Source organism: Varanus komodoensis, unplaced genomic scaffold (genome assembly GCF_004798865.1).
Source record: "Varanus komodoensis strain SLA01 unplaced genomic scaffold, ASM479886v1 scaffold1, whole genome shotgun sequence".
NCBI lineage: Eukaryota > Metazoa > Chordata > Lepidosauria > Squamata > Varanidae > Varanus > Varanus komodoensis.
Window position 1 is genome coordinate 117,785,962 of NW_025335268.1, and position 20,392 is coordinate 117,806,353.

Sequence of the window (20,392 nt, forward strand, 5' to 3'; positions counted from 1 at the left end):
CAACTGGTGATTTCCCACTGAACAGGAACCTTACTAGATTAAGCAGTAGAGCTGTGTTAAGGGAAAGGCAAAGAGAAATCCACCCATCCTGATTGGTCCAGTATTGCTATAGCATCCCCTTTCCTGTGACCTTCGCTACTTCTGGAGCAGCGTCCCTTCTTGAGCTATTCTTCTGGAAGCCCTTCAGGTAGTAGAGGCAGGATGGGTGGGCTGTGGCAGTGCCCAGGCTATTGCTCCTTAGGCCCCAGGCTATTCCCTGTTGTTAGAGGACAGAACTGTAGTATGTGGCCTTCCCTGCATCCCTTAAGTTAGCCTGGGGCCCTCAGGTTTGGTGGTGGGCACTGTCCTGCCTCCAGCTTTGAAGAAAGGTTCAATTGCCACTACTGCTGGGTTCTGTTTGTAGAATGTGCAGGGGGCTGAGGTGTGGGGGCTTGTCTGGGGCCAAAGTGAGGTGGCTCTCTCTGGCCATTAGAATGGTAATTTGCAACCACAACAGAGACAGCTTTTGCATAGGGATTGCAAGCTTCTCATTGCCTATCTTTGTTGCAGTGGCTGTGCAGGGAGAAATAACAGACAATTTCCCCACAGATATATAGAATAAACTGTACTTGGTTCTTTACCTGGAAGGGCATGCAGAAGCCTTTGATCTTTGTTTCTGGCAGTTACCAGTGCCACAGCCAGGGAAGTAGCATAGGGGAGTAATCGAGAAATGAAGAAAGGGGTGGGGTGGGAAACAGACTGTTGATAACAGCAGATTACAAGCTAGAAAAGAGTTTCTTTAAGAAACCCAATATAGTACCCACTAAGGTGCTAGGGAAGAAAGAAGAAGGGACGTTAAAGGCAATTGATTATAGAGGCATGACAGGTAAGTAAAAGAGGATCAATAAGAAAGGAAGAAAAAGATAAAAGATCTCTCTTCAAAATCTGGTAAATCATCAATGGATTTAATTAGCAAACTGCTTAGACAGCTGCACAACATGCAGCCCAAACAGTAAGGAAACCTTCACAAATGGAAGATTATTCATTTTTGTTTAATGATTGATATTATTCTAAGGGCTTTTCTACCTGAGGGGTTTAATTCACTGCTTTACTTGGGCTCCTTCCATTTTTACTGGGAGAGGAACAAAGTGTGCTTCACATGGGTTTTCCCCCCTAGGTTTGGTATTTCTCTGCTTTTCTATATTCGATTAACCAAGCACAAGGTGATACTGTGATATAGCTGCAGTATTTCTTGCAATAAAAGTGGCTTTTGTTTTGGTTTATCCTGATTCAAAATTTAATATCAGACTTTCCTTGCTCTAAAAGAAAAAAATTGCAAAAAAAGGGCTGGAAAATACTGGAGAGGTTCTGAAAAAGCCCCACACATCTCTATGAGTGAAAGATCACAAGAGCACTATAAATGCCTCATGTAGAGAAGCCCTAAAATGAATGACAGAGAACTGAATGGAATCAGCCTGCCACCCCTTTCTGATCAGCTACTATGCCCCTGCTCCATATAAATGGACTGAACGGCCCTGCCATGCCTCTCTTTTTCATCAAAAGTTCTAGAACAAAATCACAGAAAACAAAACAGCCACTGAAAAGCATCAGCACAACCATGGGAGTGAAACTGAATGTCATATATTCCAATAAAAAGAAATCATGCACCTAATGTCAGAGGCACAAGAAGAACCATTTTAGATAAGAGAAAGCACAGTTCACTATGAAAGACAAAAGAAAAGATGGAGAAGCACAGTGAGTCAAGGAAAGAAGGCACCTTGTTTCTGTTATACAACTCACAAAGGAATGTTTCAGATTCATTCCTGTCTCTCCTTTGCTCCTGCTCTAGCTGGTGAGCCTAGGAGTATACATGTAAAACCAGCAAGTGTATTCTTATTACCACACTTTTTAAGTTCCAAAGAATGCTACGTTCTTTATAAACATTACTTATTATATTTATATTCTGCCTTTTCCTCCAAAGAATGCTAAAGAGTACAGGATCCTTATTCTCTTCACTTTATCCTCAGAGCAACCCTTTTAGGTAGGTTAGGCTGAGAGTCAGTGACTGGCCCAAAGTCACAAAGTGAGCTTCATGGTTGAGTGGATTCTTGAAGCCAAGCCTCCCAAGTCCTAGTCCAATGCTCAAACCACTACAATGTAATGGTTAAAAAATAAGGCTTGTCTTACACATTCACACCAGTTTTAGATAGCACAAATACCCACAAAGAGAAGTAAACATTAAGAAAAACAAGAATTTGGTATTATACTTAATGCTTCTACAACTATAACGGTTGCTAAGCTAGGAGACCATTTACTTACTCTACTACTGGTACCATGACATGAGAGACAATAGTTTCCACAGTAAATGAGTGAAGACCAATATTTTCCATTTTCCTTTTCCAACAAGACCCTAGGGAAGGATCCCCAGTCTTAGCTTCTACGGGCTCAAGTACTTTAAAAGGCTAATTCTGCCAGTGTTACCAAGACCCTTCTCCATAGTCACTGAAAGCAACTTCTTGAGATTAAATGTTGCTCACCCAAATGCTATAAAGTTTCCAGTGGAGATCCCATGAAGTCTAACACTAAAATCCTACACCCATGTTCCTACGACCAAACCCCAGAGACCTTAATGAGACTTACTTCTGAGTAGACGTGCCCCATATAGTGCTGCAAAACTCTAGATTTGTACAACTTATCCCTTCAGAAGTTGTGAAAGGAGACATTAAAATAAAGGAACAAAGGGTAAATATTTTGGCAGTTTGGTCAGTCCTAATAAATTTATTCTCCAACTGTGGATGTAAGAAGTTTTGCAAGACATTTTTTTCCAATACCAACAAGTGGTTTCCAGGCTAAAAGACATTTTGATAATTACTTTGGAAAAAACATTCATTAGAAACCTATTAACTGGAGGCAATTTGATATCATACAGGATCTTTATATGTTTTTTAAAACTGATAAAAAGGGGTATCTCTATTACATCTCCTCCAACACACAAAAAGGGCATGTGGTAGAAATAAACAATAGGGTGGCTGTGCCCAACACCTGGTAATCAGAGGCATACAGCCCCTCTAAACATTCAAGGTTCAATTTTAGCTAACAGCCCTTGATAAAGTGAGGTGCCCTTTCCCAACATGGTGCCCTACAGATGTTGCTGATTACAACTCCCATCAGACTCTGCCAGCATGGTCAGTGGTCTGCCTCTGCTGAGAGTTGTAGTCTAAAATATCTGGAGAGCACCAGGCTGGGTAACATGGTCCAGTGCTGATTGTGGTCTTGTGCAGACCTACCAGCACAGAGTTCACATTGTTGGTTGTTCCCAAGGAAGAAGGACTCTTTGTGATGATGGATGGTTTGGCATAGGAAGTATTCATTCATCACATCCAATCACACCACCACCAAAGCCACATGCACACAGGCCCTTACAAACAGCTTTTGGCTCAGGTATGAGAAGATGCAGAGGAAAAATTGCAGACTTATTCTTCTCTATAGATGTTCCCTCCTCTCTCCCTGCCTGCCTGCCTGCCTGCCTGCCTGCCTGCCTGCCTGCCTGCCTGCCTGCCTGCCTGCCTGCCTGCCTCTCTCTCTCTCTCTCTCTCTCTCTCTCTCTCTCTCTCTCTCTCTCACACACACACACACACACACACACACACACACACACACACACACACGTGTTTCTATTCAATTTGTTTTAATTAGGAGGAAAGCCTAGAGCTGGGGGACAGGGTGTGGGCCATCTTCCTCCCTTCTCACCTTTCATGAGATTTGTGTTGGAGAGGCTGTTCCTGATTAGGAGGGGGGTCAACAAAGCCAGTGTAAGGAGAGACAGAAAAGGACAGGTTGGTGGGGGCAGGGTGGAAAGAGCGCTGGGCTGGCGGGAAGTCTGCAGGAGATGCTGTGTGCCTGGACACCTGTATTTTGAGAGAAGAAAGCACAACATGATTAAAGAGACAGGGGATGGGTAACATGGAGAGCAGGGAAGTACATGGGAAGCGTGTGAGGTAGGACAAGGGAGCAGTCGACACCTCAGTCCTTGTGATTCTATCTCTCAATGTGCTGCAATGTGTTGTTTTTCTGACGTAGACTAAGATTACTGGCAATAGCTATGTCTCAAGTGCTCTTCGCTGCAAGGCTTTGCTGTTCATCCACTAACATTTCTACAGTATATCTTGTTTCAATTCACCACAATATTGATACCATACTTTCTCCTATAACTCAACTCCATTAACCTCTCTTCCTTTGGACAGTGAGATAGAATGTTCATTCAAGAACGGGAACTTGCAACAGATCATCCAATTGTTAAGAACACTTTGAGATATACCACATCATGGTAATAGCATTCAAAGGTACCCTGCTGTGGTCCAATTGAATAATTAGCTAAGGTTAATCAAAGCAATTTACCCCCTTCCCCCATGGCCACCCCTCTGTCCACAAACACACACACTTAGCACTCCTGTTATTGTAACAGCTTGAAGAGAAGCACAACTTCAACAGGTGACATTTCCAGCATGTTAACATTTTAATGGTTGGGAATGTTCCACCTATTGTATTTCTGCCTTGACATGCAAGCATAGAAAGAACAAGATCCATGACAGGAAAAAAGCAACAACTCTATTTTCACCTAGCTTGAGGTGAGTTAAATTAACCTCTGTTGCAGGAAATTACCATGGGACATGATCTCTAGCTTGATATCTCCAGTTGCAAGAACCACTATAATACACTAGGTGCAAAATCCACTGAAAATAACCAAAGGGCCTTTTGTGGTTGCTATTCATTTCAGGGAGGTTTATGCAGTAGAAACTCCTTGCTTCACTCAGAAAGGGAAGACAATCATGAAGAAAATAACGAAGAGAGGCAGGAGATCATTGGTGCCATCAATGATAGTCCTGCTGGAGAGTGTATTACAGTGACGCCAACCCCTGGTGCCCGCCATGGGGTATAGCTGCTACCATAGCTGGCAAATCTACTTTCTGAATGCTCCTTACAATTCTTAATAAGGCTCAGAGATGTCACCCAATGAGAGTTCACCTTCATAGAATCATAGTGTTGGAAGGGGCTTCAGAGATCATCCAATCCAACCATGGGCCCAGTGCTGACTCTGTACTTCAGGGTTCAGCTGCAGCATCCCTGACAGATGACCATCCAGCCTCCACTTAACTACCTCCAGTGGAACAGAACCTACCACAACCCAAGGCAATTTACTGCACTGCTGAGCAGCTCTCACTGTTAGAAGTTTCTTCTGATATTCAGCCAAAACTTTAACCCATGTAACCTCATTCAGGGAGAAACGAAAAACAGGAAAAAAAATGGGGGGGGGGGGTGACAGCTGCCATGGAGTTCTACTTACTGTGGGGGGGTATTTGTACAAGAGGGCACTGCCAGGATAGATCTCAGCCATTGACTGCATGTCAGCATCTCGTGCATTCACCAGTCGCAAGTAAAGCTCTGCTTTTCCAGCCTGTGAGATAAAAGAAGATCTAGTTTTGTTAGAATTAAAACCAATGCAAAAATAACTGAAGGTGAGGTTTGGGCAAGGATCAGATGTTCTGGGAATCAGTTGTCACCCTGATAGTATTTTTGTTATGTGAATTATAACTGGGAGGCAATCTGTCTCAAATTGTACACTGTTATCCTAAATAAATATGAATGTGGAGAGGAGGGGCTTTGCATTAATGGTTCATCACGAGCCTCCTGAGAGAACCAGCAGCACAGCCTTTTCCTGGTGGACAGGCAAGCACTGTCTGGATAAAAGGCTTGATCTGGGCCTCTGCTCTGGCATCCTTGTTAAAGGTCCTCACCTGCGGTACCCCATTCAACTGCTCTGCTGTAAAGTTGGGTTTCACGGGCAGCACACGAATAGGGATCTTCCAGTGTCCGCTCATCACTTGGTGCAGATGGTCAAAAATGTTGATTTTGGCCCATCCCCTAGGAACTAGATTCTGGATCTCCAGTCCATAAGCATCAAATCCCCCAGAAGCTTGAAGTTCAGTCACCAGAGTGATGGAAGCTGAAGGCAGAACTCTGAAAAGCAATTACAGACAGTGGGTATAACACACCAGCCTGGCTATTTCTCTTTCACTACAAATCTTGATCCAGCGTCCTCTCTTTCTCCTCCCTCACACCTTGAGTGTGTGTGTTTCATGATGTGTCGCGGCACAGATCTCTGCTCTTTAGATTACAATTATTTAGTGAAAGCACCTTCCAGTTAAGACGAGGCCAGATCTGACAATTATGAAACTGATCTGAGAGAAGTGGTTTAATGGGGAACTAGAGGTCACATTAATTCCCAGAGTGATTAGGTTAAGGCTCTCAAAGGGTTCCACAAAAAAACAAGTACCATAAAAAGACAAGCCTGCACAACCTCAGGCCAAATTCAACCCACAGGTTTCCTCAGATGGGGAGACCTTATCTCTAACCCATGCAGCCCATCATTTTCCCCAGCAACCAATTGCTTTCTAGTTTATTTATTACATTTTACAGCACTCAAAGGCAAAAGGGCTCTCTGGGAAGTTAACAGAATTAAAAGGAAACAATAACCTAGCTTTTCTGTAGTTTCCCTGCCCTCATTTTAAAAAGTTGAAAGTTAGTTAGAAGTTAGTTGGTAAGAGCTTTAAAATATGCTGGTTTTTTTTTAATTTTAGTCCTGACCCTTTGTTCCCACCCATTGCTTTGGGCCCTGTTCACCACTGTAATGCAGCTGCTGAAAACTTATCTGAAATGGAATTTGGCCATCCTGCATTCTGCATGCCTTGTCTAAGAGGACTGAAAGACCCAGAGTAACTGCATAGGTAGCTGAAGAACATGAAACACCACTTGGGACACTTTTGGAGCTGCAGAGATATTAAAGAATCACAGTAGCAGATGCTTTTGGTCCATCATTCTCTTGTGCTGAAAACATTTGGTTGAGCCCCCTTCACAGTGTGGTTAGAAATGTATCTTTTAACACCTGCCATCATATTTGTGTTGAGCACTATTTTAGAGTATATAAGCAGAACATACATTTTAAAATGCTAGGCAGAAGGAAAGAGAGAACATGGAAACAGCCACTGAATCTCACCTTGGGACTGGTTGCCTGGTCGCTAAGATGGCACAACACCCCTTTTGTCCATCCATCATACTCTGCGAGAACTGCCCCATATCAGAGGAGACAACTGGCAGTGGGGTGCGCTTGCCCAGCTCTTGCCCATTACGGTAGAGACTAGAGACCAGGCAAACATGGTGAAATTTGGGATCCAGGCCCAAAAGAAAATCATAGAATATCACAAAGCCAGACCTGCAGAGAGAAGAGAGTTTGTTGTGTTCATGGAGAAAGCTACTGCTGCTTCTTGGGCAGCAGCAGCTGGGATCTGGGGATGTGCAAACTGACTTGTTCCCAGGCTATGCTGATGCCCTTGGAAGAAATGGTAACAAGGCCGGGAAAGAATCAACATCTTCATTTTATGTGACAATGCCCACATGACTGTCAGGCCAAATACTGCATGCAAGAAATCCAAAGTTAAACTTTCTTTCAAGAGTCTATATATGCCCTGAATCTAGGACAGGAGAAGAACTGACATACGCTGGATCATATGGAGCTGGTCCCAGGGTCTCTGAGGGATCCAGAAAGTACTGGTTTGCAGCTGGGGCAGATGATCCCACTGAGTCCTGTAACAGACAGAAATTTGATAAGCGTTAATTCACACAGTGTAATGAAGCTTGCTCCCTCTAGCAAACATTATATTCCTTAGAAATACAACCTAACAAGTTCAAATAAACAACATGAACCACTGAGTACATTTTTTCCCACCATATAGCTAGCCCTGCAGAATCCATCCTTTCCAGTCCTATCAAGACCTGCACATGTGAGCCAAAATTTTCAAGTTTTGTTTCCTAGACTTTAAGAATGCAGACACATACTGAAACACTGAAGCTCAGCACCATAAAATTTATTCAGATGTCCGTGTACATACAGAAAAATTCTATACATGCATTTTTTCTCCTCCTGGCCAACTGATTTAATGCACAGAATCATTAGGGGAAGTGATTTTGACACAATACCAAGCATTTACCATGGCAAGCCAGAAGCCAAATCTTAGCTAGCTACAGAGTCTCTAGTTCAAAAAGCAGGGATTCCACAGCCACATCCAATACAGAGAAGTACTGGATCTAACTTAATGCTATAACAAGAAAAACATATGCAAGATTTTTCCGTGGCAAACATTTACCAAAGTGTTAATGTGAATTCATAAGCTCTTAGCTGAAAAACTAAGGCACGTGGGATTCTTCAGGCTTTATAAGCACAGCCAAGGAATACAGCAGGATCAGATGTACGTTTGATGAGGCAACACCTCACTGTTGCCATTCCCCGTGCATGGGGTACGTGAGGAAGGACATTGGCTCTGCCAGTTTCCCCTAACTACATGCTCATGGAGAATGATGCAAAGCCATGCAAATATAAGGAAAACACCTCTACAGGATGACAGCTCCAAAACTGGAAAGGATAAAAATTTAAGCAGATCTTCTACACAGTTCCATCCCGAATTCTCACCAGAAAAAGGGCACTCACCATGTTGCTAACAAGAAAGGCAGGGTCAGCTAGCCCATGAGGATGATGGGGTGGAGGAGGTGGCAGAGGGGGGGCTACAGGAGGAGGCAGGATGGGTGGTGGCCCCTTTCTGGGCCAGTGCGGCTTCAACGCCTCAGTGTTATTTCTAAGCCTGCCGATCTCAGCATGCAGATGAGCCACCTCCGCCATATGTGTCTGTTGCAGCTTGGTCAGCTCTGTGTCTGAAGGCCCTAGTGGAAACAAAGAACAGAAGGGAGGAGGTAAATAAGGGACCATCATACCCAGTTATAGAGAGGGCTATAGCAAAGACATTTCTACCGAAGAAGCTTGCCCATGCCAGTAGCAGGAAAAGAACATGGAGAGGGGGAACAAGGACTGAAACATACTTATTGGTAGCTGTTTATTATTACCTGAAGCTGTTTACCAAAGACAGTTTAAAGTTGTGTTTCATCTTTCCTAGCCTGGCAGAAAAATGCAAGGAAAGGGTTTCAGCTGTGTCTCCAAAAGGATGCAGTGGCATCCACAATGGGGCTATAGGTCTTGAATGTGAAACCACTGGGCCATGACTCTGGCTGCATTCACACAACACAACAAACAACCCTGTGTGGTTACCATGGTTTGCAGTTTTTTACGATCATCTACCTGACAGATGATCTAGTGGTTTCTACTTTATCATTGTTTCCATCCTCCTTGCTCAGACCTCTGACTGTTGGCATGCGTCCCATCAGCCACTGTGCCTGAAAGTCAATCCCAAGCTGCTTCCCTCCCTGTCTACCTTACCTGCCTCTTCTTCATTGGCCCCCACACAGGGGTTGGATGACTGGAGTGCCATCCAGTTCTGCTGCACACTCCTACTGCCTCACCCCCCTCAGTTGGTGGCGTGTCTGCCAAGCTGGCTGCAGCAGTTCCCACTGGGCGATGCAGGGGGGCATTGGGCAGGCTGCTACAGGAAGCAGGGAGAAACATAAGTGGAAACTGGGACATGGAGCCCAGCAAAGGCAAGAGGCTATGCTGGGTGACACTGGCTGGCTGGCTGGCATGCGTGGCAGTGGTGAATGGTATGCTTGCACTCCTGTGCCTCAGGGCTGCTGTACAGGTCGAAGAAGGAACTCATTTCATTCCTGGTCCAGAAGTAGAGCACAGCCTCCTGCAGAGTGGACAGCATCTCCCTCAACTGGCTCATCTCCAGAGAGGGTCCTGCGCTTTGGGAAAGAGGCAGGTGGTCAGGGAGTTGGGGTCAGGGTGCAATAGACATCATCCTTGGTGTCTCTTCTGCTGGGAAGCGCAGGCACCCCTGCCAGGGACAGAGGCAATATGTCCTGCCAAGAAGAGTTTCCTTAGGGGCATGTGTGTTTATCTGCCAGGGAAAGTTCCTAGGCTGACCACTGAGAAAGCGTTTGTTCTGCAGCTGTGGCAGTCTCAAGGAACACAGGCACAAAGTCAAGGGGGGAGACAGAGCGGGGGACATGGGCTTTTCAGGACAAGCACCCTGTTGAGGATGCCCCATGCACAGCCCATGCACTCCTCTCATGGAGGGGTGACTTTGCACAGAGGACACGGATGCTTCTGCCTGAGAAGCAACAGCAGAGCCACTCACGAGCGGTGTTCACAAAACAGTAGCAACCAGCTAGGAGTGCCAGATATGGCCTCCTCCAAGGTCACATCTGCTGGAGGACTCCAAAGCCATGGGCAGGCATCTGGAAGGCAGCAAGAAGGCAGAGGTGGGAGGGAGCATGCAGCAGCCAAGTGGAGCACAACTGCAGCCAGTGCAGCAATTTCTTGGCAGATCTGGACAGTGCAGACTGCAGGCAGGAGCATCTCCACAGCAGCAGCTGCTCTTTGCACCAGGGTCTATACCAGAAACATGAAAACTGCAAGAAAATGTTGTTTCTGGTTCATATGACCAAACAAGTGATAGTGAAGCATGGAAACCATACAACAGGCCATTGCTTCATTGTATGGTTTCACAGAGACCAAATGTATCATGCAGTAAGTCCTGGACTGGGTTCAGACGACATGGCAGAAAACACCATACTTTATTGTTATGTATGAACCTGGCTGTTGTTTCTTAACATGGTTTCTAAAAATGAAACTTACTATGGTAAAATACCATATCTGGGTTCAGAAAACAGGACAGATCAATAATGGTAACCTCCACCCGCTGGGCATGGCTTGCTGTATTGTCTGAACACAGCATCTGTGTAAATGTCCAAGCATTTCAAGAAACAATATTTTATAACTGGCCACCTCAGTATGTTAGGGATTCCAAATAATGAGTACCTTCTTTGCCACCCCAGAAATATAATGCCTAGGTCAGATAAACACCATAGCTAGCACAATGCAGCAGAACACACAAGCCATTTCTTCCATCTTTCAGGATTTCCTCACACTATCAGACATCATCCCTACTCAGCAAACTGGTCTGCAGTCACTGTCCACATATGCTACTATGGAACATTCTGCATTTCTGGTTGAATTGCCAAAATAAAATGCACCACATTCAAGTGTTATATAGCTCAAACTATATGCCATTGCTCTTGATTACAGAGGTTCCTGCCTGCCTGCCTGGTGTAACAATCCGTTCCTGCACTGTTGTGGACTATTATGAATTCCATGTTTCTTTAGCCTTTATTTTTGACTAGCCTTTAATAAATAGGCTAGAAATCCTACCACCTTCCATTTTCCTTCTTTCCTTTAGCATCTTCAACTTAAATATTTCATCCTCCAGTCGCTGATTCTCCAGCTCAATAGATAGGAGTTCAGCATCCAAACCCCGTGGGTATGTGCTGGGACTTCCTTCATGTGCTGCAACGTAAAGAAGAAGAGCCAATGAGCAACAAGAGTGACTTGGGATGCTTCTAGGTGGAAGATTCTCAGTGCTTACACTCAAAAAGCATATTAATTTCCCCCTTAACAAGTATTTTCCTAGTTCATAAGAAACAGTAACAATGCAAGGGAGGGCTACGAATGAGACATGAATTTGTTTGTAGTTCCTATAACATTCTATGAATGAAGCACTGTGATTGCAAAGTAATCTGGAAGCACTATTAGAAAGGTGACAGAGGAAATAAGTATTTGACAAGGTTTCTGAATGTCCATAACCAAAATGTAGTCCGTGGCATCCTGAAGATGTATAAATTTATTATATCTGATCTTTCATTGGCAAGATGCTGCTTCCCAGTAAGCAAGTTCCCATACAATGGGATCCTTAGGGAGTTCAAGAGTGATGTCTGAATTCTATATCTACAGTCTGAAGAAGTAGCTTCCCTACAATATACTATCCAAGCCTAGAAAGAAGAAGGCAATCAGGAACATAGCTCACTCTTCTTTGTGCCCCTGTGCTTAGGCCTTGCTCCACCTTTCTCCAGTGCTATGGCCTCTGTTTGCAGCTCATACATCTGATGGAGGATGTTGTGGTCACTGCCTCCACCCTGTAGATAAGCCAGGTACAAAGTCCTTCAGGAAAACACAAATAAGAACATAAGAAAGGCCATGCTAGATCAGACCATGGTCCATCAAGTTCAGCACTCCATTTACGCAGTGGCAAACCAGCTGTTCACAAGTTCCCTCAAGGAGGATGGGTCCAAGACCTCTCTCTGCCTGTACAAGCTTCTCAGAAACTGGGGTACACAGGCATACTGCCTCTGATAATGGAGATTATACAAAGCCAGCAATGCTAGTAGCCACTGATAGCATCCGCCTCCATTATTTGTCCAATTCTGTTTTAAAGCCATCCAATTGGTGGACATCACTACTTCCTGTGGCAGTGAATTCCATAGCAGAACTATAGGTTGTGTGAGGAAGTACTTCCTTTTATCTGTCCTGAATCTCCCAACAATCAGCTTCAAGGGATGCCTCTGGGTTCTAGTATTATGGGAGAGAAAGAGAAATATCTTGCTGTTCACTTCCTCTATACCATGCATAATTTAAACACCTCCATCATTTCTTCCCGTACTTACCCTTTTTTCTAAGCTAAACAGTCCCACTTGTTGTAGATTCTCCTTGTATAGGAGATGCTCAAACCACTTGACTATTTTAGTTGCCCTTCTCCACACTTTTCGCAATTCAGTAACGTCCTTTCTTGGATGTGGCAACCAGAACTGTACTCAATACTCTAAGTGAGGGTGTAGCAAAGATTTGTATAAGGGGAGTACAAGCTTGACAGTTCTATTTTCAGTTTCTAATTAAGCCTACAGGAGAGTTTGATTTTTCACAGCATCTGCACACAGGGTTGACATTTTCATTTCAAAGGGATCTTGGGGTTGTTCACCACAAACCCAAGATCCCTTTCTTGTTTATCCAGTGCTAGCTCAGATCCCATCAGCCTATACTTGAAGTTGTATTACTTTACACTTGCTTACAATGAACTGCATTTGCTGTTTTAATGTTCACTCTCCCAGCTTAGAGAGATCCCTTTGGAGCTCCTCACAATGCCTTTTGGTTTAAACCACCCTAAATAGTTTGGTGTCATCAGCAAACTTGGCTACTTCACTAATTCCAAATCATTTATGAATAGGATGAACAGCATTGGTCCTAATACAGAAACCTATGGGGCCTACTGGTTATATCTCTCCCTTCACTACCTTCTGTTCATTAACCAGTTACTGATCCGTATGAGGGCACCACTCATTTTATTCCATGACTGTCAAACTTGCTCAGGAATCTTTGATGAGGGACTTTGTTAAATGCCTTTTGGAAGTGCAAGTAAACAATGTCTACTGGGTTGCCCGTTCATGTACTTACTGACACTCTCAAAGAATTCTAAAAGGTTAGTGAGACATGACTTACTCTTGCAGAAGCCATGTTGATTCTTTTTCATCAAGGCTTGTCCCTCTATTTGCTTACTGATTTTATCTTTAATAACACTTTCAAGTAAATTACTCAAGACAGATGTTAAGCTAACTGGCCTGCAATTCCCTGAATGCCCACTGGGCCCCTTTTAAAAAATTGATGTTACATTAGCTATTATCTGGTCCTCTAGCACAAAGATCAAAATGCATCATCAAAGTTTTTGTGGTATTGCTACATTCTGTTTTCCTTGACAGGATTTCCATGGCTTTATTAGTTGCACCTTATGCTTAAAATTCAACAGGTACCATTTTTCCTGGTATGAAGATTAACAGATGAAGATAGCTGAACTTGCTAAATTTTTGCATATCATGCAACTACTACATGACCATGAAGAAGGAAAGGCAACTGTTTCTACTGGCTGGTCAACTAGGAAAAGGTTGTCTTTTGTTTTGTTTTATTTTTTGTTTTTTGCCTCTCATGTAATTAAATCTGTTGAGGAGTTGGGTATTTACTTGGGAACTTCTCCAAGCAAAGTAGATGCTTTACCATTAGCAGCAAGTTTCATAGGAAGTAAGCAATAAAATGCAATCAATCAACATTCATATTAATTCTCTGGGTTTCTAAATGAGGCTTTTAACCAAAGTCCATTTCTATTTTAAGATTATTAGATATTTATGGTCATGGGTGGGTTTCTTCTTTGCCTTTCAGTATGTTCTGCTTCATAAACTCCAAGTGACACTGTGACATAGTGGAATCGTGCATCTACACTAGCGTTTTTCCACCATTTTCTTTATGCCCAATTTTCCTCCATCAAAAAAAAAAACTTGCAATAATGCTTAGAAACATGGAAGAAGCCCTGGAGGATTCAGCATTGTCTAAAGCATTTAAAACTACCTAACTACCACAAGAGAGGAATGGCACATGCATAATAAAAGCCTCCCTTAGAAAGTATCTCATCTTACTGCTGTTGACCCATTCAACCTTGCAGCTCCATTCTAACTCACTGTATTTCCGAAGAGAGGGGTCCAACAGCTGCTGGAAATGGCATAAACTTGAAGGCGACCTTTTTCTGCACCTTCTCCTCAGTAGCCTCTGTCTTTATCTTGGTGGGAGGTTCCGGATTGCTTCTAAAAAGAAACCGAAGAAGGAAGCACAGGGAGGTATTTAAAAGCCCCCCACACTGCACAGCATGAGCCGAGTTATGAATGACTTGATGTATCTCCATGATCTGACCTTTGATCCTTATAGAATGCCTATACTTACATAGTTCCCATACCATCTTCATAAGCAAAGGCCTACATCCCAGACACATGAACCCTGAGTGGGGCTCTGCCCATTGCCAACAGCTGTTTCCCTCGGAGACTTACCTACTCTCTGCTGCTATCTGCAGAAGTCCCACCTGTTCCTGCAGGGCATCCAAAGCTAGCTTATTCTTTCCCTCTTGTATATTCAGTTCCATTAGCAGCTGTTCTATGTGACTTGTAGCCGGATTCTCTAATTTCAGCTCTGACAGGCGCTTATGGATCTCTGGAGAAATACAAAATTGATCACATTGTCTTGGATCACCAGGCCAAAATCAACAAATTTTCAGATGTTTTCTAAATCACATTCTTGTTTAGAATATAAATGCACCATTTTCCACTCTGTCATCCTCTATCAGATCCCTGATCTATCAACCTAAAGAATATATTATCCCTTGTGGATTAGTATGCACCCTGTGATTCTTACATGTGTAAAACCAACAGATCAGTGAGAACGCTAAGTTAGAAAGTGCATCCCTGAAATGCCAATTTTATATGAGAATGCATATTTTCTGTTGTTGTTTTTGTAGGGAGAAGCAGTGTCTCTGATGAGATACAGCCCAGGCACAGGCTTCCTGTGCTATCTGCTGTTTAAGGGAAGTAGTCCTGTTTTTATTCCATGGCAGCTGGGAAGCCTAAACGCAAATAGCCTGCCAGTAGTGCTTGTGCAGGCAGCTTCTCCATCTAGCTGCCTCCTGCTCTCTTTACAGCAGCCTTCCTCAACCTGGTGGCCTTCAGAAGCGTTTGGACTGCAACACCCAAAATTCCCATCCAGCAGGACCACTGACTTGGGCCAGCCCTTTGTCTCTAGAACTTGAGGTACGATGAGCCCTATATGTTATTCTCAGACATTTCCTTCTGGGTAGAGGCTATTTGTCCATCCTTTACTCACTGCTTAATTCTCCAATTCATGCCATTCCCTTAACCTGAACTCAAGGCAAGAGAGGGGACTGCAGGAGGGCAGCAATTCAGTGTGCCCTCCAATTCTCTCTTACCATCTTTCTGCTGCTGCAGGTGTTGGTTCCTGGTCTGGATATCAGCCAACTGGTGTTCATGGGCTTCCTTCATTTGCTGCTGACGCTGCCAGTATTCCTTCTGGTGGAGAATTTGGTGGCTGTTGCCATCCTAAGGGTGAATGAAAGGCAACAAGTTCAAGACAGTCATTAGTCTTAGAGCCAGTGATACAATGCTTCAGAGCAAGGTACCCTGAGAGATAGGATGTGGCAAGCTAATTCTGAATTCCAGAAGAAGAGGGGCAAGCATAGACTGTGTAGTAGCTAAAGGTCCTGAATGTGGTAAACCTAAGTTAAATCCTCACTCATCTACCAAGCTCATAGAACAAATCACATAGTGATTATTACATTCTGCAGTGTTGTTGTAATGGTATTATTCTGCTATGTTTTTTGGATGGAAGGACAGGATACAACACTAACAACTAGAGAGAAGTATTTCTTCTATTTGCAAGGAACCCACGACAGCTTTCAAAGTTCTTTTCTTTAGCTTATCCTCACAACAATTCGGTGAGGTATGTTAGGCTGAGATTCTGCAACTGCCCCAAAGTCACCCAGTAAGCCGCATGGCGCCTGGGGACTAGAACCTAGATCTCCCAGGTCCACAGTTCAACACTTGAACTGCTGGCTATCATCAGTGACAAGCCAAAGAACAGAGATCTTTGGTTTATCTATTTGCTGTATGGTATGTCTATTTTTCACTTCCCCACAAAATGATTCTCACCCCTGTCCTTACAGCTATAGAAATATAATCACCTTCCACTGATTTATCAAAGCACTTGTAGAATTTATCATATCACTGTAGCATTGCAGTCCATCTGTGCAAGGCCCTTTCCTCACTTTACTACTTCCTTCATTTTTCCCATTAGTGCTGGAGTAGAGGAAGAAGAATAAGTTTGAATGTTCCAGAGGATGAAAGAAGGTGCCAGTGGGAAAATGACAGATGGCAGGAATTCCTCAGGAAGAACCAATAGAATTGTAAGAGAGGAAGAGGACAATACAGAAAAACATTACAATAATCATACAGGCAAATAGAAATTCATGCTTTGCTTTGTCTTCCTAAGCTCAGATTCTTTCCTTATAAATGTAGGTTTTTCAGTTGCCTTAAATCCACTGCAGAATTTTAAAGGTCCTATATCACTGTTTTACCTCTTTCTGGGAGGTCCTGAATGAAGGGAGTGTGTCTTCCAGTGACATTCGCAGCTTGTGGAACTGTGAAAGGGAAGAATTTATTTAGTTGTGTACTTCAGTAAGGCTGCCGGCTTATTTTCAAGCTCAGAATTGGAGCACACGTGATTTGCTTAAGCACACCGGAGTTTGTAAAAGAGTAAAAATCTGATTCGATGCCTAAGAGTTAATTCTCCTAGAGAAGTATGAATTTACTTTCCAAGATCCAGAAGAAAACATATTTTTAGAGACCCACTCAGCCCACAATTTAATTGAGGCTGAAGACTTAAGGTGCTCCCAGGCAGAAGCTCCCCATTATCAAAGCTCAAAAGGCACTAGGAGCTATTCCAGCTTTTCTCCTTAAGCATGTGTTTTCCCAGTAAGAAAGAAGATGGAAGATGCAGTGGGAGGGCTATGAATGGAAGACAATGTTGTCTGGTCCCACTAAGAAATCCTCATCTGGAAGCACCCTAAACACTGTGTTATAGGTTTATGAGGCAGCGGTATGTGGATCACCTGTGGGGTACACAAGCTAATTATAAAGAAAACAGGAATTTCGGACTGCAAAATTCTTGTTTTCCTGTAGTACCTCTTCAGTCAATTTTTTCAAAGCTGGACTCTCTGGAACATTTCCTGTATGGTCAAAACTTCTGCAGTGGTGTTCCTGTTGCTTGAGTTCCTCATCTTCCAAGTGTCTGAAGGGATGCCTCTTTGATTTCCAGGCATGTAACTGATGATATCATTCAACAGAAACCACCAGCCAGTAGAGAAAACAAACAAACAAACAAACAAATGGGCGAGTTTCAGGAAAATAATAGTGTGGCTGAGATGGAGTGTCTATAGGAATTCCTTCAAGGGAACAGCTGCAAAGTTTCTCTGCTTTCATCTCTACTACATCTCTACTTTCCAAGGAAGTATTTTGTGAGAAGAAATTACAGAATTTGTGAGAGGAACCTAGGCATCTCCCACAAAGAGTAATATTAAATGAAAAGAAGGAAAATATCCACAAACAAAATAGGAATTCCTCAAATCAGCAGATTCACAATTTTAAAAATACAGCCATTTCATAACTGTTGCTGAGTTCTTGCCCAAGAATCATGGTTTTCTTCAAGGTAGTACTTGTGCTGCAGAAAAAAAAATTCCCTAAAAGGAAATGCAAAACTTTGTGCACAAATGAGGGAGTGTGCTGCAAATCAACATGGTGTGATGCCTTGCTAATGCCTCCAACGGATGCTGGAAGTGCTAAGGAAATTAGTTATATAAATATCAAGGGCACCTTCTGGATGGTGTCCATGATATCATAGCTCATGAGCAGCATAACATTTCCCCTAACAGATGCTTATGGCATTTTATACTACTAAACATTTTAAACTGCTTTTTTTTCCTGGAAAAGCACAATACCACCATGCTGTATCCCTGACACAAAGGAGTACACATGCTGCTTTTATGAAAACCCTTTCCCCTCAGTAAGGCCTCATCATTTTCTGACCCTTTAGAGGCAATAAGGCTAGACTGGTACCCCAGGATACTTTGCAGAAGTAGCTCTGTGTCCCAAAATAGGCCCACATTAATCCATTGATAGATTTTGGCCTGGCATGAAAAGAAGGGGGTGGAGAAGAATCTCCTTTAAACAGGAGTACAATTTCCCACATTTCGGTAGACCTACTAGGGACATAGTTATGATAAACAGGAACAAAACAAGAAGCTGCTTTCCAGTATACTAAAAGGTAAGTAATAAGGTTGAATATACTATTTTAATATTTGACTTAGTGGTTATGTTTGTACATTGTATTTTTCTTTGTATGTGGGACAATGACATATTTATGCATATTCTGATATGAGTAGGCATTGCACATACAAAGTGTGGGAGGGTCAGTGAAAAGCAAACCCTTCTGCTGCTTACCTGACAGCCATTTTCTTCTGCTGTATGTGCACATATTCAGAACATAGGAAAAAGACTGGCTTATTGTTAGAGCAATATGACAAAGGAACCAAACACATAGGAAGATTATGGGCTCTCCCACATTACAGGTCTTCAGGATCCAACTGGACAGCCATCTAAGATGGTTTGACTTGGGATCCTGCACTGGACATAGGGTTGGCCCTGACAACCTTCTTGCACCCTTCCAACTCTACTATTCCATGATTTTGTTTTTGTATGTCTGGACAAGCGTTATATCGTAGCTATTCATGCAGTGATTAAAACTGACCTACTTAACTTTCTCCCCCCTATCATTATCATGTATGCTATGCTGGAATCAATGGGCAAAATCTAGAGTCCAACAAAAGGTACTTCCTTTACCGTTTTGTTTGGTGTCTCAGTTTTCTTAGGCTCTTTTCCCTTATGTGATGCATGCCCGTTCCGGTATGTGGTTGTAGTTTCTCCTCCAATGCAGAATTTTTCCATGTGTTTGTCTAGCAGTCTCCTGGAATGAAATCCCATTTCACAGCTGGGACAGTGGAGAACCACCAGATCTGTCATTTTGAGGAGCAGATAAGAGTATTTATTTGGTGGGTACTGGTCACTTGCTCTTCCTTGCCGGCAAGGAGTTCACTGGTATTTGGAACTTCCAGTTGCTATGCTGGTAACTGAGGGGTGGAGCCCAACTGTAAAAGTAATATAGCAAAGTAATTCAGAGTGGCTGGCATCATCACCATGGCAGTAGCTGACTGTTTATATTTGCAGTTCACCTGAACTGGGATAAGTAATACCTAGGACTTTGTAAGAGAGGCTTTGTTTTGGCTGTTATCAAAATGAGGTTGATTTGTAGGTACAGAAATACGTGGTCTCTGTATGCTTTGGATGTTTATATAAGCAAGAAGAGTCATGACAGGTTGCTAAGATTTTCCATCTTGGTTCTCTCCAGTGCAACTACACCTGCACCACTGCTACGTCTTTTATGAACTGAGAGAAATCTGTAATCAGTATATTATATGTATATGTATATATTTTACATAAACAACCACACCATTCTAGGCTTTTTCATTTTAATCTTACAAAACAGTTCTGAACGATTCGTGGCCGCCCGCAGACCCCGCCCCCTCCCAATTGTTTTACTGCAATCCCTAACAAGCCTCACAGTGACTCATGTTGGCTAGGGCCGATGGGAGTTGAAGTCTAACAACAGCACACGCATATATTTAGGTCTAAGCCATTGTAGCTTGCATGACATTCTGGGAAATGTAGTTCTCAAGTAAATAGGAAAAAATAGAGCTGGGGCGTGTGTTGCATAGCATGTTGGGAGGTGTAGTTCTGCCAGGGTGTACGTCCTCTGGCGTAATTTCCCGGCAAGCTTCGCGGCGCGCTCTGTTTAAACGGCGGCCGTTGGTTCCATGCCCTAGTGTAATACCGGTTTCGAAGGTGAATGAGAGGGGCTTTTTTATTGCTATCAAGGGAGATTTTCTGGTAGTATGGATTCAAGCGTTTACAACTGTCTTCAGCCTGGAGTATTGATTAATATTCAGCGTAGCAATGGTGAGTAAAGATCAAGTAACTAGCAAAAAACGCTATCTGCCCTGGAATCTCTCTTTCCGCTTTCCGTGAGGCTAATGCACACGCGCTGTGTTTGCTTTCAGCTATTTTGGAGTGCAGTGGAGTCCAG

At 43.2% G+C, this 20,392-nt stretch overlaps 1 protein-coding gene across 1 annotated transcript; it reads right to left on the reverse strand.

Annotated features, from left to right (window-relative positions):
* Positions 1-3,725: 3,725 nt before the first annotated feature.
* Positions 3,726-19,377, reverse strand: CCDC17 (coiled-coil domain containing 17). The gene is made up of 14 exons (XM_044450786.1): positions 19,084-19,377; positions 17,380-17,520; positions 16,773-16,835; positions 15,609-15,738; positions 14,680-14,839; positions 14,317-14,439; positions 11,844-11,977; positions 11,192-11,326; positions 8,522-8,751; positions 7,535-7,620; positions 7,034-7,249; positions 5,775-5,997; positions 5,324-5,434; positions 3,726-3,887 (listed from the first exon to the last, which is right to left on the reverse strand). Exons 1-14 carry the CDS (start codon positions 19,270-19,272, stop codon positions 3,726-3,728), a joined length of 2,103 nt encoding a protein of 700 aa, XP_044306721.1. The 5' UTR covers positions 19,273-19,377.
* Positions 19,378-20,392: the final 1,015 nt, after the last annotated feature.